Source organism: Hermetia illucens, chromosome 6 (genome assembly GCF_905115235.1).
Source record: "Hermetia illucens chromosome 6, iHerIll2.2.curated.20191125, whole genome shotgun sequence".
NCBI lineage: Eukaryota > Metazoa > Arthropoda > Insecta > Diptera > Stratiomyidae > Hermetia > Hermetia illucens.
Window position 1 is genome coordinate 27,937,095 of NC_051854.1, and position 23,580 is coordinate 27,960,674.

General features: G+C 43.5%; 1 protein-coding gene across 4 annotated transcripts in view; it reads left to right on the forward strand.

The window, feature by feature from the left end:
* The window catches only part of LOC119660238 (nuclear factor NF-kappa-B p110 subunit-like), a 47,972-nt gene that overhangs the window by 16,613 nt on the left and 7,779 nt on the right, over window positions 1–23,580 (forward strand). For all 4 annotated transcript variants that reach the window (XM_038068690.1, XM_038068688.1, XM_038068692.1 and 1 more), the window contains exons 5-11: window positions 2,061–2,184; window positions 2,246–2,387; window positions 2,446–2,550; window positions 3,043–3,191; window positions 10,817–11,054; window positions 11,113–11,383; window positions 11,441–11,619. In XM_038068690.1, coding sequence (XP_037924618.1) covers window positions 2,061–2,184; window positions 2,246–2,387; window positions 2,446–2,550; window positions 3,043–3,191; window positions 10,817–11,054; window positions 11,113–11,383; window positions 11,441–11,619 — 1,208 coding nt within the window. The remainder of the gene's footprint in view (window positions 1–2,060; window positions 2,185–2,245; window positions 2,388–2,445; window positions 2,551–3,042; window positions 3,192–10,816; window positions 11,055–11,112; window positions 11,384–11,440; window positions 11,620–23,580) is intronic.

The following is a 23,580-nucleotide window of genomic DNA, read 5'->3' on the forward strand; positions in this document are numbered from 1 at the left end:
CGTATTTCCGGCTGATTCGTACAAATTTGCCAGTCCCCAGAGTACATTATTTTACTTTCCATTATTGGTAATCGGCATATTTCATACGAAACGCCTTTAATTTAATTTAATAACGCCTTTAATTTAATTGAATAATGATGCCACATGCTGGATGAGAGAGGGTTCCCACAGTCCTCCCTATTGAGGTTGGTGAAAACATAGTGCTGTCTAACCGGCCGGTGAAATACCTCAGCATCATAATAGACACAAAGTTGAGCTTCTTCGAGCAAATCTGCAACACCGCAGACAACGCTGTGACTAGAATGTTTGCGATTTACCAACTGATGTCCAACGCCGGGTGTCCCTTATTCAACAGGCGTCACTTGCTGATGAACGCCGTTCAGTCTCGTCCTCATTTACTGTTCCCAAATATGACCTGACTCAGTAGAGAAATGTTCCATAAGCGCCTAGCACAAGTACAAAAACGAGGGGCTCTGGGAATTGCATCCGCCATCGCCATCACCTTTTGATGGAAGGAAGGACAATATAATTGAGGCCATGCTGCAGAGCGAAGACACGTGGAGCCAAGTGGCACGCTACATCAAAGCCATTCTTAAGACGAAAAAGAAGGAGATGGATAGGGGAGATGCCAGGCTAAGTGAGGCTCCCTGAATCCACGTGGTTTTGTTCCTATACAGATTAGACCTAGTCTACTCTGTGTCAAAAGGTTCCAGATCAGATTTCTGGCAGTATGTCTGACACAGGATTCCGGCACTTTCTGCAGTCTTGCGGAAACTACAAGCGTAGCGATGAGTAGCTCTAAAAAGAGACTGTTAGACGCAGCAACTTTACTTCGTTTGAGGGTATTGGTGTCCGTATCCACATGTTACGGTGGCTAGTCATTTCGTCCACAAGGCACGGTTATGATGCGGTTGAGCCTTTTAAGACAAGCAGGATATTGAAATAATAAAAACTTGTTGTTTCTTTTTCGTTGGTGTGGGTATTTATTCTTGCAAATACCGATATTTCTGGAACCACTTGTTCCCTTCATCAGTGCAAACTTGTTTGCACTGATGAAGAATGCAAGAATAAATACCCACACCAATGAAAAAGAAACAACAAGTTTTTATTATTTCAATTAATTAATCGTTGGAAACACCGCATAATTTCACTCTGAAGCAAGATATACTTTGAGTGAATTCTTTATTCCTTGCCTCTAAGGGAAGTTTCCATCTCAGTGAGGTAAAGACAAGAGATTAATAGTGAAAACTATTAAAATGGCCCCCACCCGGGTGTTATATGGCTATTCAGACTGTAGAGACTCGTCCCCCCTCCCCTAAATTTCTAACGAAAAATTGCATTGGCATACTAGCCAGATATCCGTTGATGGGTTGATCAGAAGTGGCAATTGGCAATGGATAGGTCACACACACGGTAACCCCATGAGGGACTACATTTACCGAGATCCACTTTCTCAGTAAGGCAATTGGGGTCGTCCTCTCAACACATGGTGCAGGAGTTGAAGGAGCTGAAACACATTTTGCGATAGCGTGTAAATGTGATCGTAATGCAAAGCCCCTGGATTTGAAATGTCTTTTAAAGCGATACCTGAAATTGTGTCGATCATTTTTTTATTAGATTTCTGTTCTGTAATCCTGATCGGTGGCTTAACACGAGGTCGCTAACTTTGGTGGTTGGATCTAAAGTCAATATTCTTTCCTTATACTAACGCTTGTCTAAGGACCACAGCTTGCTGAAATGTGACAATGAAATGGTATACTGAGTACAGCCGCACAATAATTTGCATTATTTTGATGTTCCTGTTATTACACAAAGCTTAATGTTGACGATGTTGGGTCCATCGACGTGGTTCTTTTGTTCACAATCCAAATGGACAAATTAGTAATATCCAACGTCCAACAGGGCTATTGAAAGGAAACTATCTTTTGAAAATTAAAGCTTAATTATGAAAGTCAAACACACATGAATTGGTTGCTCCTATTTTGAAGTCCACGCTAAGAATAAATTCTTTCATTTTAATGCTCAGAAAGAATAGTTGACACAACTACATTTCGATACAGCTTGCAGGATATGAGTATTATGCATACACCAAAAAAATATGCGGCCAACGAACTTCACTCTAAAATGAAAAAGGACAAGTTGATGGAAAGTGGAGGACACTTATCAGCTAGTGATGAACAACAGGTAGGTTCGCCATTGTACCGTAAATTAGTTGGAAGAAATCGCAAGGAATATTTCGTTATAGATAAAAGTAAATGCCGAGGGTATGGCCAAAAATATAAATGTTAATCAAGTGCGCTTAGGGTTCGAAGCATTTGCAGCGAATAGCGATGGTACATTAACTAGACTATGCGAAACAGTCTTCTCTCGACCTATTAACAACATGAGTAAGTAGAAACCTTAGTAAAGGCCCGTATGAGCTAATTTATTTCTCGCAATCCATAGAAAGTGTCTTAACTGGAAAATTAAAAATTACACGTTTAAGTGCAATAGTTAGCAGCGCAGCAGGCGGTGACGATTTATATTTGTTTGTTGAAAAAATCAAGGAAAGTGAGTATTTATTGCAAAAAAATATACACAGGAGGTGGAACTCAAGAGTAGAAGCAGAACAAAAAATGAACTGTCCGATTTGAAGTCGAATCAAGGTTGCAGTGCGTTCTGCGCTTTTCTTATAGGTCTACATCGTGTTTTGATACCAATCGATTGTCTTCTTGTGTACGTACCCGGGTAACAGGCGAGTGTGTGATATTCGCATCGTCACCTTCCACATTTGATTGGCATTTTAGCTGGAGACCTTCTATGGCAAATGTAAGCATGTTTGTTAATAAAGTCATATCACCACACAAATGGAAACCACTACTTCTACATGAAAATATGCAGAAGCATCTGCGACCTTAATTGAAAAGCCCCGCCCAAGGGGTCGTCTCTTTTTTGCCCGTTAAAAATTCAAAGTTTGCCTGGGCACCGGCAGTTTCATCTCCTGTGTAACCTTGATCAATTGTAAAGTGAGAGGTAAATGTGGAATCATTGGTTTCTTCACAGAGAATATAAAAGTTCGTTTCTTCGAAATTGACGATAATAACGAAGAAGTTTGGGAGGGATGGGGAGTATTTTCGGAAGCTGATGTGCACCATCAACATGCTATTGTACTTAAAACGCCACCGTACAAGGATAAATACTTAGATCAAGATGTAAGTTGCATTTTAATCATTTCTATTACAATTCAGATGAAAAGACATTGAAAGGTGGTAAAATATGAATAAATTCTTATTGATTACTCGAAGGTTTTTTTACACAATTGTCGCGCGGTTGATAAGCTTTGATCATATTTACGTACATATATTATGCTCTATTAGGAACTTAAACATATGTATATAATGTTGAAACGAGTGAGTTATTTTTAGACGTTGATTTATTTGCGCATTGCCCATGTACCCACCGCAGGATTTAATAGTGACGCCTTAAATCGTGATCACTAGTTGGGAGGTTATCAGCAGAAGCGTGTTAATGCGATTATGTTTGACGTCAGGTAGAATGCTCCTTTGAATGTTTTAAAATGTTAGCAAACTCAACGTCACCAATATAATGACTGAGATGAATATTTGACGTATGATAATTTCCTGCTAGGAACTGTCGTCTGATGTAGCAATAGATTCTATCTGCGATTGAATGGTTTTTAATTGCTGCACTATGTTATGATAGGGATCTTTAATTTCTTAGAGCATTTTTACCAATTCGTCATTATTTTTTACCTCCATAATGTGTTCTTCTTCCTTGTCAGCGAAGTCTTGATCAAGCATTTCAAATAGTCAGTTTGACACCATTCTTATAAAATTTCGTTTATGTTGTATAATTCCTGGATTTGATTTTTTTTTATTAGGGCAGGTGAATGCATATCCGCACAAAGTGTTGGACTCCCGCAACGGTTCGCCGTGGTCTATCAACTAAACATCTCCCCATCGTCAGAGCGATAGCCTGGAACTGTTTGTTCCATTACTTCGGACTAATCCCCGCGTTCTCCCGCCTTGCGACTCCTTCAAATCAAGGAATTACTTTTACCATCGGGAGGTGGGAGGAGGAAAGGAACTGTTGGTTCAAGGAGCCCTCTGTCAACTGGCCCTTCCACCGGTCAAACTCTTTTGCAACGAGAAGGACTCGAACGTACTGCGCAACAAGGTTCTAACTGTCAGCGCTCCTCAGCATCTCCTCGACAATGTTGAGAAAGATCTCCGGTGTTTAAATAGAACTGTTAATGAATTCCAAGAAAAATAGGTGTGATGGGCGTCGTCCACCATTGTCCATTGTAAAACACCATCAGGAGATTGTGCCTTTTCAATATTAGGTAGGTAAGACTGAAAACCTCTATGCCCACTTACTTTCGATTCGCCAACGCATCTAAGTGGCCAATGAGCCGCACAGTCCATCTGCCTCTAGACTCATTTTGCCAAGAGAATTGCCACTCATCTAGTATACGTTGCCGTTCTTCATGAGCAACCATCTCTCTTGGCTCTTCTCTCTTGCGTTTGTATATGGTTTTACACTCCTTAGCAAGAAGGGTAACGGAGATCACGCCTACGATCACCATCACAGCCGGTTCGGAGACAGTACGGAATGCAAACGACACTCGTAAAGCTCCCCGGCCCGCACTTGCGCAAGACGCTTACGATATAGCTCCTTGCCAAGAGCGTCAGCCCATATGCAGCCTGTTCTGTTCTACGGTGCAGAGCGTAGAACAGAACAGGCTGCGTTGAACTCATCAAGAGACGTTGCCTATTAAACGCAAGAACCCCAATATTTGCCATTAGCCTTAAGGACGAAATTCCCTTTCTCTCTGTAGCTTCGTCCGCTGCTAATTTGATTTGTTCGAAACAGCTCATCTTTAAGATTTTTGAGTCAAGAATCAGTCCAAGGAACTTCATCGTTGGTTTTGACTCGATTATCGACTCGCCCATTGATATGGGACGCAGGGTCGGAATTCTCTTTTTGGTCAGGATAACTACTCCGGTTTCTTCCAGTGCAAGCTTGAAACCATAAACAGTCATCAATCCGCTTACTCGTCGCATCTGCCACTTGTTCGACAGTGGTTTCAGCAAAAAGCACGATGACATCATCTATATAACCGACTAGGCGCGACTCTTCTGGCATGTCGAGTCTAAGCAGACTATTATGGGATCCATTCCAGGGGTCCGACCCTAGGATTGATGCCTGTGCTACTTTCGATGTGAACTCCATTCTTCTCACACCCTTCAGCGTCTCAGATAATCCCTCAATATTCGTAAGAGATAGCTCAGTTACGTGGAAAGTTTTGTCTAGTGTGCCTAGAAGGTCTTTCCATCTTGCGAAATTAAAGGTATTTCCGACGTCAAGCGTTACGAGAAGCACCGCCTGTCTCCTTTTGATGAACGGCATCCACGACTTACATGACAATATCAATTGTAGATCTCCCTGCTCTAAAGCCGAACTTTCGTAGGAATAAGACGGCAACTCAGGGTCGCCTTTTCCCTTACCGATCAGCGCAAGCCTCGCTACCTTCCAACGAGAACGGAAAATGCCCTCTTTCAGGCAAGCATTGAATACGCCGAGCAGTAGGTCTACTGTCACCATCCCGTACGGGATGCGCCTTGCTCCAAGTGAACAGGGTTTCTGCTTTTTCGGGTTACCAGTTTGTAACCGAGTCCCCACGGGTACCCATTCAACTCGACGACCAAGTTCTCCCAGCAGCGAACTTTGCTACTGTTTATTGTGCTGCAGATGCTCCTTTTGGCTGATATGTATCATTATGTACATGCCTCCTCCTGGTCACTTAAACGTTGTTTCAAGCGGCGAAGTTTGTGACACTCCTTTCCGTCCACCGATACATAGAAGGCTTACCACTTCTCCGCAGACCATTATCAGGTTCAGGTTCATAATTTACGACATGAATTTACAACAATGTCAGCTGCAGTGCTACCACCCCTAGAAATGCCCTCCAACGCGGCCCCACATAGCTACAAGAGTTTCAACAAACCTCCCGGTGTTCATCTTCTCGACGTTCCACGCACAGAATCAGAAGAACATCGGGATGGCCCACACCGAGAGTTTGTGTCAACCACTTCGACGGCAATGTATTGATGGTCGTTTGGCGAGAAGTCTTCCAAAACTCGCGACCCGTCCATCAGCGATACCAGTGATTCTGACGCGAAGGTTTCGCCGGGAACGGTTCCCTTTCAATCTGGGCCGGATCCAGCCTAATGTTCTGACACGTTAGACTGGATCCGGTGTTTAAAACTACAAGTCCTGTTGTTGCTGCCATTTCGAGAATCCGTTTCCCCTTGGAATCTGTGTGATGTATTTTAGGAACACTAGATTTCCTTTTGAACTTGCACAAACTTATTCTGTACTGCTGAGATGGTGAGTAAATTTCGAATGCCGCGAATCCTGCCGCGCCACATCACTCCGCCCCCAGATGAAACCTAGGGGGTTTCAGCGACCGAACCCGAGAGGAGATTGTCCCTCAGCAGACGCACCAATCCCGACTCTGTGAGACCCGATCTCTTGTCGAAGATCGGATCACTTGGGAGTCTTGGATTCTCCCCGTATACCAGCTCCGCGGGGCTGGCAGCAAATTCCTCTCGGCGGGTTGTACGTAGACCGAGTAGGACGAGAGGCAAGACTTGAGTCCAGGACGGATCGTCGCGTGCCATAATGGCGCCTTTCAGGGTCCGGTACCAACGTTCTAGCATCCCATTGGATTGCGGGTGGTATGCAGTAGTCCGCTGGCGTGTAAACCCCAGGAGTTTGCCTAACTCCGAGAAAAGGGTGGACTCGAATTGCATTTCCTGGTCAGTGATGACCACTGCAGGGACTCTCGACAGAGAGCTTCGGCGCAAGATTGCGCCGTAATTTCTTTCAGAGGTATTGCCTCACGCCACCGCGTAAACCTGTCGATGATTGTGAGGCAATACTTGTAACCGTGCGAGTCTCGCAAAGGTCCTACTATGTCGACGTGTATGGTGTGAAATCGCTTGGTAGTGCGGGGGAATGAGCCCACTTTTTTCCTTACATGCCTGGAGACTTTACACTTCCGGCATGCGATGCGCTCTCTAGCCCAGGAATTGACATCCTTGTTCATGGAGGGCCAGAAGTATTTCTCGGTGACTAACCGATTTGTTGATGCCTGGATGCGCTAAGTCGTGAACCGCGTGGAACACTTCCTTGCGAAAGGTGGCCGGAATGTATGGCCGAGGTCCCTTTTCCGAGTCTTCGCAGCAGAGAAAGAGGTTCGAGCCGAAGATGAGCAACTCCCGAAATTTGTATTTGGGGTTGGATTTAAGGCTCTGAAGTACTGCGTCATCCTCCTTCGCCTTGGCAATAGCCGAGAATTCGAGTGAGGCGGGGATGTTAACCCCGGAGACACGAGACAAAGCGTCAGCAACTATGTTGTCCTTGCCGGACACGTGCTGGATATCTGACGTAAACTGGCTTATAAAGCTCAGGTGTCAGGAGAGGACACTTTGTCGGGCTTTTGTTTCAAAGCATACGTGAAAGGCTTATGTTCCGTGAACACTGTGAACGGCCTGCCTTCTAGGGAGAAGCGGAAGTATTTGATGCTCAAGTACGCTGCGAGCACTTCGGGATCGTAGGTGCTGTAGTTCTGTTGAGCGGCGTTCAACTGCTTAGAGAAGAAGCTCAACGGCTGCCAGACTTGATTCACCTTTTGTTGAAGAGCAGCGCGTACTGCGATGTCAGAGGCATCAACAAAAACGGCTAGGGGCGCCACTTGCTGAGGAAATACCAAGAGTGTAGCGTCGGCCAGTTGTTGACGGGATTTATGTCAAACGCGCGGGCAGCCTCTTCAGACCACACGATCTCTCGTGTGTCCTTAGTTTTGGGGCCGGAGAAGTACGCGTTCAAAACGGACTGGTGTTGGGCGGCCTTGGGCAGGAAACGACGGTAGAAGTAGCATGCCCAATTACCTCCTCAACTCCTTCACTGTCTTCGGACGCGGGAAGCTTGAGATCGCTTGCACCTTGTCTGGGTCGGGCTGTATTCCGTCAGGGGAAATGGAGTGGTCGAGGAATCTCACCTGTTTTTGAAGGAATTTGACCTTTTCAACGTTTAGGACTAAGCCGGCCTCAAGGAGACGTTGAAAAATGCATTCGAGATGGGCTAAGTGCTCAGACTCAGTGGAAGAAGCGACCAAAACATCATCCAAGTATACGAAACAGAAATCTAGGTTTCGCAGGACTGAGTGAATGAACCTTTGAAAGGTTTGTGCCGCATTGCACAATCCGAAAGTCATCCGGGTGAACTCAAAGAGTCCAAAGGGTGTACATATTGTCGTCTTTGGTATGTCTTCTGGAGCTACAGGGATTTGATGATAAGCCTTGGCTAAGTCCAAGGTCGGAAAGATGCGGCAATTCGCGAGGTGATGCGCAAAGTCGTGGATGAGGGGAATTGGATATCGGTCAGAAACAGTCTGGGCATTTAGCCTTCTGTAATCCCCACAGGGGTGCTATTCGCCGTTTGGATTAGGAATCATATGCAGTGGGGAAGACCAACAGCTGTTTGAGGGCGTGCAAATACACTGTTAAACAAGTTGTTCAAATTCTTTCCGCGCAATAGCCAGTTTCTGGGGTGGTAGAGGACGCATCTTCGAGAAGATCGGGGAACAAGTAGTGTTAATGTGGTGCTGCACATTGTGCTTCGCTGGTTTTGAGAGACTACACTTGGTAGTAATCTGGCTGAACTTTTGGAGAGAGAGAGTCGATAATGTCTTCTAAAAGAACGGAAAGATTATTGTCTGGGTGAGATGCCATTTGGCCCGACGAATTAAGGTTGGTCGTGGGATCTATAAGGGACCTCTTTTGCAAGTCCACCAGCAGCAAAAGAGGTCGGCATTAGAATCCAAATTGTTTGAATGAGTGTAGCGTTGCTGGTGTTATCGTGGACTTCAGACTGAGTGCAATGGTATTCCTCACTAGAAATCATGCATTTCATGGCGAGATGGCAATGGGAGGAACCATGCCCATAGACTGATGTTACACGATCAGTATTTCATCAGTCTGCTATAAGTCAATCCATCAAAAATGGGATGATGGAATGACTGATGGGCTGTCCAAAGAAGACGATAAAAACACTTTTGTTGCATGTATTTAAAGATCCGAACCATTCAGAAGTCATGTCTTGATTAACAACACAATGACAACTGCACTACCCTCAACTTATCATCAGTCCAGCCAGTCTGACAGATTTTATCTAAAAATTTCAATTTTCATCAGTCCATAAGTGATTGTCATAAAAATACACTAGACGATCAGTTTGCCATAATTTTGCCAGTCAGACTGATCGTGTAAGGTCAGCCATACATTTGGCAACTTCTGTATTAGATAGGGCTAAGCCTTTTATTGGGGTAATAGTTTCATTCGACGAATATGTGCATGACGGCCATGTCATCTCCATTAATTTTTTTAACATCTAAACAAGCGATGTTGAGCTCCGCCTTCATCGCCTTCGGATCGTTGATAAGTAAAAAGTTTAACATTTTTGGACGATGTGTAATATAATACCTTGTAATCAGATATATCTTCAAGCGCAAGTCTCTGGCCGTCTCTTGATGTTCAATTTTAAATTCAATAAATAACGCTTTTATCGTCTCTCTTTGTAACTCAGTGAATGTTACAGGGGGCACCTTAATTTTCATGAGCAGCTCTTCTTTTTTGTCCACGGCACGATCAATAACCTCATCAGGCAGTAGTGAGAAACGATTGTGCGACCGTATGGCACTTTTTTCCATTTTGGGCATTTCCAATTTTTCCCTAATTAGCACATTTACCGGGGATACCTCCCAGGGCTGTTTTTTCCGCTCACTATCGCTGACACTTTGTGATTTTTCTTTGTCCTTATAAGTAACTTCTAAAACTATTCTTTGTAACTTAAATTTCAATTTAGCAAGAATTTATCTAAACAACTTCCGCAAGGAAATTCGACTCTGGTGTTCATACTTTCAGCATCAGTCATCGAATGAATTTCGATTTAAGAAAATGCAGTTTCTCCGCGCACGAGAAATTGTCATTGTTCTGCATTAGTTCGGTATTCGGTTTGGTCCGGTTCTTAAATCGTAACCATCTGAGGTAGTCGCCACGTACTTTTTCTCATCGAAATATTCAGTCTTGAAGGTTCTTAATGCGGTTATTATAACCTGCCAATAGTCACTCATTATCTTTGTTTTGTGATGAACGCAAATGTACTCCAAATTTCCGATAAACGCAATTTACTTTTTAATCACGAGTAGTTGTCTTGCAAGCTACTCAGAGCGGCGCTGTCGTTCTACTGCATCTCTCGTCATCTCTTCTAATCTTATCCTTTGCTCGTTTGCGGATTTTCTCCATGTTTTTTCTTCTCCGTGACGTAGTTGTGCGACGGATTTCCTTCTTTAGACCTCTTCCTTCCTTCTTTAGACCCCTTCCTTGGTAATTTGTTGATGCAGGCTCTGTATTTTTTCAACTGCTTTTTTAGCAATGCTTCCGCGATTAGCTCGACTTGTTGCACTTGGATGTAGCTGCTGATGATAATGCACTTCGATATTCCGATACTAATGTTGATTGTTGCAAGTCCAGATGAACACTCGTTCGGATGCCCCTGGTTGAATAACGATTGGAAAGAGCTTCCTTACGACTAGTTCTACAAGGTTCAACATATCCTATATTTAAAAGTTTAATTCTGACGCCACTGGCTTGACAGGATTATTAATTACGATTGACTTATTTTTAGATGTTGATTTATTTGTGCATTAAACAAATTCTAAATGGTACTTATGCATGTGATAATTTTGCAGAAACAGGTCTTTATCCAATTAGTTCGTCCCAGTGACAATGATCGCAGTGAACCGTTGTCATTCAAATACAAGGCAACTTCCCGAAAACGTGCCCGACTGAGTTCCTCAACGTATAACTCATCACCCAAGACGATGGTTGCTAATTTCAATCATCCACAGACAATTAGTACTGAATACAACACACAGGGAATTCTGGATGAATTTCTTAATCAAGTGCGAACCGACTATGACTCAGGAGGTAAGAATCAAATAATCGTTTGTACAGAGCTGAACTTATGTTTTACCTACTCTTCAAGAATTGGCGGCATTCAATGATGAGATCCTAATGGATGATTTCCTAGACATAGATGGAACTGCTTCTAAGCCAGTGCTAAGTGTAAAACCTGTACAACAGAGACCATCAGTGATTTCCAGTCGTGCATCGGTCCGTGCACAAAGGAAATTGGCACCTTCTCCTTATATTTGTCAGATATTTAAAATTTGCCGTGAGTTTGGTGAAAAGAATGTGGAATTGGCTAAACAAAAGATTTTGGATATTTTTGACGAAGCCAATAATAATGAATGCGAGTATGTAGTTTTGATATTCAAGTAGAATCAGGCTTTCAATGTCATTTCTTTTTACAGCGTGATCCAGACGGCGATCAGGACTGATGATCGGGAAATCATGAACAAATTGTTCAAATTGATTGATAAATTTCAATTGAATGAAGTGTTACAGTACCAGAATGAACGCAAGGAGACCTGCCTACATACTGTTTGCTTGTTTGACAAACCAGAGTATATCAGGCCATTGATTAATTTGGGTAAGTAAATTAGAAGTGTCGGGATGGCTCAAGTGATTAGAGCGCTGGCTGTCGCGGTTCAAATCTCACTGGCGGCAGAGGGATTTGTTATCGTGACCCGGGTAGTAATCTCAGGCGACCGCAATACTGACCGCATTGCCCCCTACAGTGTACTCTAGTGTACCGTTATGAATGAAGTGCTCTAATACACTACAAAGCCCTGATCCAATATGGATAGTTGCTCTAACGGTTATTATTATTATTATTATTAAATCGGATATATATATTGATTAAATGTTTATAACGACTTAGCTAACATATCCCCCTTTTCTGCAAGCCATTTTTTATGCCGAAGAAATTGGGTGAAATTCAGATCAATTGTTCCGTAGGTGAATTATTCTAAATGAAAATTTAGATCTACGAGATCTACGATGCGATTCCATTAGATTCCACTATGAAGCCTGATGAGATAGGAGGAAAAAGGGGTGATTCTATTCAGGCCCGAAATTCCCTGATGTTAAGAATTAGATAAAAATTACTTTTAGATTAACGCAAGCTCCTGAGGAATACGCGTAAATCGAAAATCGCGTTAAGAAGATCCTCATAAATCTTAATCCCCTTTTCCTGTCTTTAGACTTAGGCTGTTTTGAGTTAGCAGTTGTGCGGAATATTGTATATAAAACTGGGGGTGTTTTTTCAAAAGTGATGAATTTTTTGGCTCTTATTCGCATTAAAACTCCGTCATAAACTGTCCCAAGCCCATTTGATAAAGGAAAAGGAAGGAAGAGTTATTATAGTCTGTATGACTGCAGCCGTGCCATTAGGCCCGCAAAGACCACGATCGCGATGAATGCCGTTCCATTTACTTTCGAGGGTTTCATGCTGGGACGGGTCTGAACGCATTGTGAGTATTCAACTGCCATGTTAGCGATCTCAATTAATTGCGGCAGGAAGTTTCCGGTTGAGATTCCCTGAAATTATAATCCCTTCCTATGGATTCTTCCCTCCTTGGATTTTCATTTAACACTTTTTTCCACTGACAAGAGTACGGTCAAATTGACACTTCGACCACGATCACCAGCAGCGACGACGAGCTAAGTGCGGTCGAAAAAAATTGCCGTTACCATGACACCCCTTCCGGCAGATCATCATCATGAACGGCGCAACAACCGATATCCGGTTTAGGCCTGCCTTAATAAGGAACTCCAGACATCCCGGTTTTGTGCCGAGGTCCACCAATTCGATATCCCTGAAAGCCTACCCCATCGCTCCATCTTAGGCAGGGTCTGCCTCGTTTTCTTCTTCTACCATAGATATTGCCCTTATAGACTTTCCGGGCTGCATCATCCTCATCCATACGGATCCGCCCACCGTATCCTATTGAGCCGGATTTTATCCACAACTTGACGGTCGTAGTATCGCTTATAGATTTCGTCGTTATGTAGGCTACGGAATTGTCCATCCTCATGTAGGGGGCCAAAAATTCTTCTGAAGATTCTTCTCTCGAACGCGGCCAAGAGTTCGCAATTTTTCTTGCTAAGCACCCAAGTCTCAGAAGAATACATGAGGACTTGCAAGATCATTTTCTTGTACAGTAATAGTTTTGACCCTATGGTGAGACGTTTCGAGCGGAACAGTTTTTGTAAGCTGAAATAGGCTCTGTTGGTTGCCAACAACCGTGCGCAGATTTCATCATAGTAACTGCTATCAGTTGTGATTTTCAACCCTAGTTGTAGTCTTCTATTTTTATTCTTCCCGTTTGACCAGTGCGGTTTGCTGTTGTTGGTTGGTTGGTTTTTGGTGCTGACGTTGCCACCATATAATTTTTCTTGCCTTCATTGATGTGCAGCCCAAGATCTCGCGCCGCCTGCTCGATCTGGATGAAGGCTGTTTGTACGTCTCGGGTCGTTCTTCCCATGCTGTGAATATCGTCCGCATAGGCCAGTAGTTGGGTGGACTTAAAGAGGATCTTACCCCTTGCATTTACCTCAGCGTCACGAATCACTTTCTCCAGGGCCAGATTAAAGAGGACGCATGATAGGGCATCCCCATGTCGTAGACTGTTGTTAATGTCGAATGGTCTTGACAGGATCCTGCTGCTTTTATCAAACCTCGAACATTGGTCTGGACCAGTCTTGTCAGTCTTATCAATTTCGTCGGGATACCGAATTCTCTCATGGCCGTTTAGAGTTTTACCCTGACTATGCTATCATAGGCGGCTTTAAAGTCGATGAAAAGATGGTGCGACTGATGTCTATATTCCAACAGTTTTTCCATCGCTTACCGCACAGAGAAAATCTGATCTGTTGCCGATTTGCCTGGAGTGAAGCCTCTTTGGGATGGGCCAATGGTGTTCTGAGCATATGGGGCTATCCGGCCCAGCAAGATGGCGGAGAATATCTTATAGATGGTACTCAGCAACGTGATACCTCTATAATTGCTGCATTGCGTGATATTTCCCCTTTTATGTATGAGACAGATAATGCCTCTTTGCCAGTCGTTAGACGCTGTCCCACACTTTGAACACCAGTTGATGAACCACTTGCTGTAATTGGCCGGCTTCATATTTAACCAATTCGGCTGTACTTCGGTCGGCTCCTTTCGACTTATGATTTTAAAGTCAATGAATTGCATGGACTGTTTCTTTTATACTTGGTGGTCGCAGTATTTTTCCGTCGTCTTCAGCTGGCGGAGTTTCCAACTCGCCGATGTTCTGGTTGTTAAGTAGTTCATCAAAATACTCAATCCATTGCTCCATATGCCCATTCTGTCGAAAATCAGAATTCTCTTTGCCTCTTTGTCTTGGCAGTATGAACATCGAGCTGTGTAAGGCTTCATTCTGCTGACTTGTTGGTAAAACTTCTGCGCCTGATCCGGTTGCTCCCTGTACTTTTCGAGTTCAAAGAACTGTTGGTTCTCCTAGGCTTCCTTTTTCCGTCCGTGAAGTCGCTTTTTCGCTCGCTGTGGTTATTGCGGCGTCCATTTCCCTCTTATAGGTGTTGCGGAGGGCTGTATTGTGGCTTCAGTGTTAACTCTCACCTGATTGTCACAGCGGATTCTGGGTGGTGCTGTTATTCGAGCTGGGAACACCATGCCAACGAGATAATGATTCGATCAATATGTGTTCAATTTGGTTGAAAGTGGTTCCGTCTGAAGAGGGCCACGTATGTTTGCAGACCGCTTTCCGCGCAAACCAGGTACTACCAACAACCATTTCGTGTGACACTGCTAATTAAATAATCCGCAGTCCGTTATCATTTGTATTTTGATGTAAGCTATGGGAGCCAACGTATCGCCTGAATAGGGCCTTCGGCCCTACTTGGCTGTTAAAATCCCCAAGTATGATTCTGATATCATCTCTGGGACAGGCTTCGAGGGTTCGTTCTAATGCCTCGTAGAAAGTATCCTTCTCCGAGTCTGCAGTCTCCTTTGTAGGGGGGTGATCGTTAATGACATAATATTTCTAAATTTGCCTCGCAAGCGTAAAGTGCATAGCCGTTCGCTTATGTTTTCAAAGCTGATAACAGCAAGTTTCATTTTTTGGCTAACTAAGAAACCTACTCGGAGCACATGATTTACTGGATGGCCGCTATAATATATGGTGTAGCGACTCTTCTCCAGGAAGCCGGTCTCTGTCCCTCCTGTAACGCTGTAACAGCCCTATATTGGGACAGGGTATCGGTTAGCTCCATGAGAAAATGCGCAAATCGTTATTCTTTGTCATTGCCGGGTTCGTCGTTGTGTAATCTGTCCAGTCCGAGACTCCTATTGTGGCTTCGTAACAAGTTGTTTTCCGTGTAGGGTTGTCAGCCCTACTCAACCCCCAGCCTGGAGGAGTACTTGGTACAATTTGTCCCGTTTTTAGGCCCGGGAGACTCGCATTCATCCTTCTCCGTCTGCAGCTTTTCGTTAAGAAAGAGCTCCCAACGGTGACCACGTGGAGGTGGAGATAGGATTTGGTAGTAGAGCTGTTGGTGTTGGTTCAGCAGGCGTTTCCCAGTTGTATGCTCCATCGTGGGTACCAATCCACGTTTCGCTCTGGGATCTATACTACCCTTTACCACCGACAAATCAACTTCACATAATTTGTGCTGAAATGTCTAGAGAGACTGGTTGAGCGACATATTGGCAAGAATGCGCTAAGGTCGCACCCACCACCCATAAACCAACATGCTTATTAGCGTGAAAAGTCCTGCGGGTCTGCTCTTCTTTCTTTGGTTTAAAAGAAAGACGAGATATCTCTGAGAGGCGAGTATGCGGCATTGAAGGAGCATTTAACTTTACGCCGTTTCAACAACTTTAATTAAGTGGATCTATGCTAACGCATAATGTTAATTTAGTGGTGCTATGCTAACGCAGAGATTGCTGCGTGCTGAAGGTGTTGGTGATCGCTACCTAACAATAAAAGCAACGGAAGGTGTCCCAATGAAGTGTGCCGCTTCGGTGTAGTATGATGGATCAACTCACTACTATCTGAAATGCCAATGGATGCCCAAGCTTATGCGAATGACGTGGATGTGCTAGCTGTTGATCGCGATCTCGGAACGGTGTGTAGAAAGACAGTTGATACCTCAGGCATGGCCATCAGTGAATTCTTTTGTTTGGATGATATTATTTACAAAAAGGAAGAAACTGAAACTATCAGAGATGAGGGGTATAACTCTTTAACTCGCCGAAGAAGTAAAATATCGGAAAATTGTTTTAAACAAGAAGCTTCTTTGCTGCAAACATGTAGAGGTAAAGATGAAACAAGCTTTCACAACTTATTGGCTGTATAGGCAGATTTTTACCTCGACATGGGGAATTAGGTCTCAGGTAGTACTGTGAAAATATGTTTCTATCATTAAACCGATGTTCGCGTATGCATCCATAGTGTGGGCTTGCGGTGAAACAAAAGAGTTTTCGCTATAAGCTCGCCTCATTGCAAAGAACTGTGTGTTTGCATTACTCAGCTTGCAGCCTTTAGATTTATTTATTCAGAGCTCTGCAACGAAAGCAGCTTATAAACTAATTCGATTAGATCCATGCGGAAACAAGTCAGGAAAGCGGAAACTGGACGCTTCAGATATGAAAGGTTTTGTATATTTCTTTATAACAATATTTAAGTGGACTTTTGCCCCATTAGTACCTAGCACGTAATATACGCATATATTATGTGAGAATATCCACTTTTGCGTGACACTGACATTCAAAATCTTGAGTTTGGACAGAAGCGGCAACTTTGATCTATTTTAACTTTGCTAGTAATAGTGCGATTTCTACCAAGGTTGGGAGAATCATGTTCTGTATTATAGCTTACATTGCTGCAACATTTAGTGATTCTAGAGTGAACTTATGGGAGGTTTTGCTTTCAATTACCAACAATTATAGTAGTATATTATTATTAACTTTATTGGAACAAATATTCGTATGGAGGACATTTTTGAGCCTAGCCACCATTTAGTGGAAACGTCTTGATCCCGATTTTCCGGTTGGGTAGTTCTTGAGAATGGGTCCGAGAAAGAAATGATCACTTTTCGGGTGCCTTAGCAAAACTGGGTTCTATTTCCGCATACTCAGACCCGAACCAGCAATTGGAATGTGAATAGCAATGGCTAATGGTGCTATAGAAAAATGGGAACAAGCTACTCATAATGGCAGGTGGCAGAACCTTAATGCTGCTAGACGCACTTACCTTTTCCTGTCAAAACCAAATATACATAGTGCAAAATTTATCCTGTCGAAAAGCAAGAAGACTTGCATAAGTACTGTCTGCATTCTCAGTGGTCATATTTCACTAGGTGTGCATATGTTGAAAATAGGAATTTTCCAAGATTGTATGTGTCCACCCTGTAATGCGAAAGCGAGATACACGTAACGTTTTCTATGTGAGTGCCCCGCCTTTAGATGCATCAGATTTTTGGTGTTGGTATGCTCTAGCTGCAGCGGGTAACATCACATAAATCAACGAAAATTCTGCGATACTTAAACGAATCCGAGATATTCTTTTATAGGGGGGAGTCAGTTATAATGCGCTATCAGGGTATGAATGCTCAGAACCTTTGCCTCTCCCTCATTACATACACACAAACTTCAGTCGCAATTAAATGATACGGCCACCGGGTTGTAAATCCCAACTCAACGCATTGAGGAGCAAGTAGCCCTGCCTGCGATATTGGAGCAACGACAACCACCATGAAACTCCTACAAGGGGCCAAACACAAATAACTGGGTCGAGAATACATCCTCCGGGAATTCACCTCTATAATACCGGATAACCTCCGGTGTAGGTTCATGGCAAAAGCCACTTCAGATGAATCCTTTGCAAACTCGGATCTGATCGTGCTCTTCGAGTACGGCGCTCCCCAACGGCTTGAAGTGATATGTGATGAAAAAAGGGTATTGTAGAATCGTCATAAATCAACACAACGTATGTCAAACCAATCCTCAACCCATAGAAGATACTGATGACTGTTTGGCGGTCTGCAGCTGGAGATATTTTCTACTGTTTTTTTCGTGTGTGCTCAACTCGATGTAAGGCAAGGGGAATTGTAAATTCATCGGTAATCATTGGTAGAAAAATAATTTATTAATGAAGCAGCTATGAAAATTGAGGAGGTTCTTCACATTAGAGAGTCGGACTTCTACGAAACTGGCATAAGTGACTTTATATCTCGATGGGAAAAGTGTCCCGATTCTGCTTGTGTTTATTTTTACTAAAGTTACAGTTGTTTAAAATTTTATTACTAAATCCGGTGTTTTGCCCGGAACTATTAAACCGGCAGGTCTGTGGCACGTAAGAGTAATGATTCCTCTGTAGCCTGAGGATTTAGCATTCAGCAGATATTCTCTGGCTATGGTAAAAGATGACTAAAAGGGATGAAGATTTGTGGATTAGCAACCTGCAAATCTGAAATCCTTGGAGACGGATTAATTTTTCGGTTACGACCTTTTCCTTTTGCTTTAGTCAATGGTTTATAATTGGGTTATGAAATTTGAAAATGCTCCTCGACGGCGGTATCGAATCTCCCAAGAATTCCCGCTTGCTGTTTAACGAAGACTTGGAGCTTTTGGGGTTCACTTTCCATGTGCTACTCCCATAAAGCAACACAAAGAGAACACTAGCAAAGAACAATCTCAATTTGATCTTGTTGTTGCGATAACTTTCCATATTTTAGACAAGGCAACGAAAGGGGATCTAGTGCTGTTATTGCGTCGGATATCATCCAGTTATCGGGAGAAACCACACTTCCTAGATATACAAATTGATCGACGCCTTTGCTGCTCTGTTCATTAATATAGATAGGCTGAGTGCGATGAGATTGAACCTTCAGTCCAACTCTACTTGCCTCTCTTTCCAAATCCAGAGCCATATAGTCAAGACACATGACCCGGTGAGAGTGCAAACAGATATCATCAACGTAGTCGAGGTGTTTGAGGAAAGATGTCATCGTCCACTGAACTCCTCCATTTCCTCCGGACAAGAAAGCGTGAAGAATGTCACCGATAACAAAAAGAAATAATATCGATGATAAGATGCAACCCTGGCGGACTCCGCTTTGGTCCTCAAAATCTGAGATTTTACCCCAGTACAGCACGTGACTTTTACACCATTATAGGTCGCTTTGATATGACTATTATCTCCGGAATGCCCCTCCTCCGCAGAGCACGCCAGATGCATTCCTTGTCCACGCTATCGAAAGCTATCTCGAAATCGATGAAAAGCGGGTAAAGTGAAGATCTAAATTTCACCCATTACTCCAAAATGATCCGTAGGGTGTTGAAATTATTAATGCTGGAGAATTAGGAGGCGAAGCCAGGCTGCTCTCTCTTGATCAAGCCTTCGAGATGTTCTTAAATACGTTCCACTATTATCTTCGCAACGGCAGGGAGCGAGCAGATACCCTCCAATTTTCATACTCCAAGCGGGTGCCGTTTATAGAATCTTAATGATAATCACCTTTTTCCACTCTTTGGGAAAGGTTTCGAATTCACAAAGTTTCCGTACAAATGTAAATAGCACATCTGCAGTAACTGTAGGTGATGCGATAAATAACTCTGTGGGGGGACCCTCTAACCTAGGGGCTGTACACCTTTTGAGTACTTTGGTGGCCGAAATTATTTCTCATCTGCTTGGAGGAACGGTCCGTATCCGCATTTTACGGTGGCTAACCAGAGCCTTCAATCGCTTCAGTTCATCGGTCAGTCCAGGATGAGGAACATCTCAATAGTGCCGTGACACTTAGCAACGGAGACTTACAATATAAAGGGGAATGAAGTTTTCTATGAGCAAGTAAATGCAGTCCAGGAGAGGCTTGTTACGAGTTACATCGTAATCGTGATGGGTGTTCTAATCTGACAGCACTTTCCTCGAAAGTGTTATTAGAAAAGAATGGTAAGAGGTTTGTGGCTTTCTTCAGTTTCCCCTTCGTCATCGGTTGAACACTGTTCGAGCACAGGATTTGCCAGAAAGTCAGTTGAATTTCAACTGCCTGGTAACGTACATCTAATCGACCATATGGTGATGAACACTAGATTTAAGAATTATCTTCAGGATGTATGATACAAGAAAGGCGCTGATATTGACTTGATAGTCGGTTGCTTTTACTTGCATGTTACGTCCGTTCTTTCTAAGAAGGGAGGAGAGTCTCGACTCTCGAAACTAAAAAAAATTTCGGGACCCTACTGTGGTTCGGCAGTGGGAAAACTATCTTTCTGACGTCCGGTCGAACATCTTAAACAGTTTGCCATTGGGCGGTCATCAAAAGTTCTCTTGGAGGCGGACTTGATGAGCTCTGATATTGCAGCAAATATCGGGAAGTACAGCGTAGCGTGCACCGTGATAAAATAGAATTTATTATTGCGGTTGGCAGGGAGACAAAAGTTGCGGCAATTTCGCGATCGTATTATATAATGCATCACGAAAGAACTTGAAAGCGGTTGCACGTCTTTCGACTATCCGATCAAGGACGTTATGGTCAGCTCCCTCTTTTTGTTTGTTCTTTTTTTGAATAAATACTCCTTATTCATAGTGACGAGCAGCTTAAGAGGTGGAAGGGATATTTCACCACGGTAACATCTGACAAAGTTCCATCTTTTATGAATGAAATCGTTGTTCGTTACAACCCGTGTAATGAACAGACGGAAACTGGGTATTGACACAATGACTATCTAGTTGACCATGGTAGGGGTGGGCAAAGCTGTTTCAAAATCCAAAGAAAAATAGCGAAATTGGACTTGAAAGTAACTCTACTGAAGCGTCCCGTTAATACGCGCTTGCACGCTTTCGTGTTATACGGGCTCAAGAATTTGAATAAGAGGGGTTCGTTTTGACACTTCAGCTCCTCATATGTCTTTAACAAAATAGTGGGTGGGGTACCCATTTTGTTCTGCCTAGCAGTCTTCATGTACCTTCAAGGGTTTTTGAAAAGCCGCAGAAGGTGACATCTCGATGGACGACGCTGTCACTTCAACTCCTCAACTGACCATTTTATTAGAGATACGTATATGGATTGCCCTTCCAGACAAAACTGAAATCATCTCGACCCTCAATGCATTCAAGGGGGGAGAAGATCGCTAGGTTTAACAATTTCCCTGCGGAACTGTGTTCCTTGCTGCTATCTTCACCCATTTGAAAAAAAATCCTGGGAATCTGAGATTTTTACAAAGGAATAGAAGAAGGGAATGATCGTCAAGATTTCGAAAAAGGGCGCTTGTATTTAGTACGACACCGAACACCTCAAAAGCTTGATCGACAAAGCACGAGCTGGTTTCCGTTCTGGATCTTCCTGTTCCGACCAGATTAACTTGATGTATTTTAGATCGACGATATCGACATCATGGGAAGAACCACCCGAGACGTTCAAACTGCCTTCATCCAGATCGAGCAGGCGGCGCGAGATCTTGGGCTGCACATCAATGAAGGCAAGACGAAATACATGGTCGCAACGTCAGCACCGAAGACGAATCAACCAACAACATCAAACCGCACTGGTCAAACACAAGCACGAACAAGAATAAGGATAGGGGAATACAACTTTGAGACCGTTGACAATTTCTCCTATCTAGGGTCGAAAATCACAACCGATAACAACTACGATGATGAAATCCGCGCACGGTTGTTGTCAGCCAACAGAGCTTACAAAGACTGTTCCGCTCGAAACGTCTCACCATAGGGTCAAAGCTCTTACTGTACAAGACTAGTCCTCATGTATTCCTCGGAAACTTGGGTTCTTAGCAAGAAAAATTGCGAATTCTTGGCCGCGTTCGAGAGAAGAATCCTCCGAAGAATTTTTGGCCCCCTACATGAGGATGGACGATTCCGTAGCCTACACAATGACGAAATCTATGAGCGATACCATGACCGTCCGGTTGTGGATAAAATCCGGCTCAATAGGTTACGGTGGGCGGGTCACTTAATCCGTATGGATGAAGATGATCCCACCCGGAAAGTCTATAAGGGCAATATCTATGGTAGGAAAAGAAGACGAGGCAGACCCTGCCTAAGATGGAGCGATGGCGTGGGCCAGGACGCCAGACAGCTTTTAGGGATATCGAATTGGTGGACCTCGGCGCAAAACCGGGATGTCTGGAGTTCCTTATTAAGGCAGGCCTAGACCGGATACCGGTTGTTGCGCCGTTGATGATGATGATGGTTTCCGTTCTGGATCTTCCTGTACCGACCAGATTAACTTGATGTATTTTAGATCACCACATCTACGCAGGAGTTGCACAAAATTCCACGCGCCGCATCGAGGTAAAATTCCAGATTAATTTGAGGGTCAAATTGGGGTTCTACAAGGTTGTATTTTGTCGCTAATACACAGAGGGCGTGGAGAGTTTCAATGAACGATGATATATTTCTGAAATTATTTCGACTAAGCTGCTGCTTTCCTAGTGAGTCATGGACCTTAGCGAAATGGTTCTAGATTTGGTTAAGGTTGCAAGTACAGTCAAACTGAAAATAAACATCAACAAAACCAAGTGGTAATTGCATCATCCTTATCTGCATTAATGGGCAGAACATGGGAGCCTTCGATGGTAGCGTTGCTTGGGCTTATAATGGCGACGAACTGTATATTAGCCAGCGCAGTTACAACGCTAGATCTGTTCCGCTGTTTTCTCTCAAATCTGGAAATACAAATATCTGTTGACCTTGTTCCGTCCGAATATTCTCTCTGTGGTGTTACATTGGGGTGGTGTTATATAAGGGCGACAATTCCATTGCTGACTAAGCCATGTAGTGGAATCCCCTATTCCAGAGTGGCCGACTAGTGGATCATGCTAGAAGTACATGGCATAGAACACTAGTGTGTAGGCTTCCAAGGAAAATCTGGAGAAAGCTGAAATACATTTTGATAAACAGAAAACGATGTCATGTTGGTGTGGCTGATACTCTCGCCCCAGTTGAATATTTTCGTGGGTGGGGCTTTATTAGTCCAAGGCTGCATATCAGATTTGAAGACAAAATTTGGAACCGACTATGCGAAAATGAAGCAGGGACGCGGCGGATCTTCGCTACAGAGACATGTGGATCGTAAATGGAAGTCGGTGTAAATCTAGAATAGAGCTCCCTAACCCAAACTGTTGCAACGATGAGAGCTTTTTGCAACGCTATATATAGCCAGGCCTTAAGATCGAGAGTTTTCAGCCCTATATGTAAATTTTACGGAGCTAATCCCGTCGCTGAAATTACAACTGGGACTACTTCGATTTTTTTTAGTCTCCAAGTCTGCTTCATATCGTCTCCGAAGGGGCCATAGTTCTGAATTTTTTCTTGCTGTTTTTCAATAGTGTTCCGGTCCAACGGTACGTCAACATCGACTACGAAGCATGATCGTTCAGAACTAGACCGGATCTATTGTGATTAATACTGGTCGGTGGCGGATCCACTGTCGCAAGATTCCCATTTGTCGTAAGCTTCGATGTCATGTCATGGAAAGATGGATGGAGTCGAGAGGCTTTCCAATCACCATCTATCCTAATCTAGTCATCGTTGTTTCG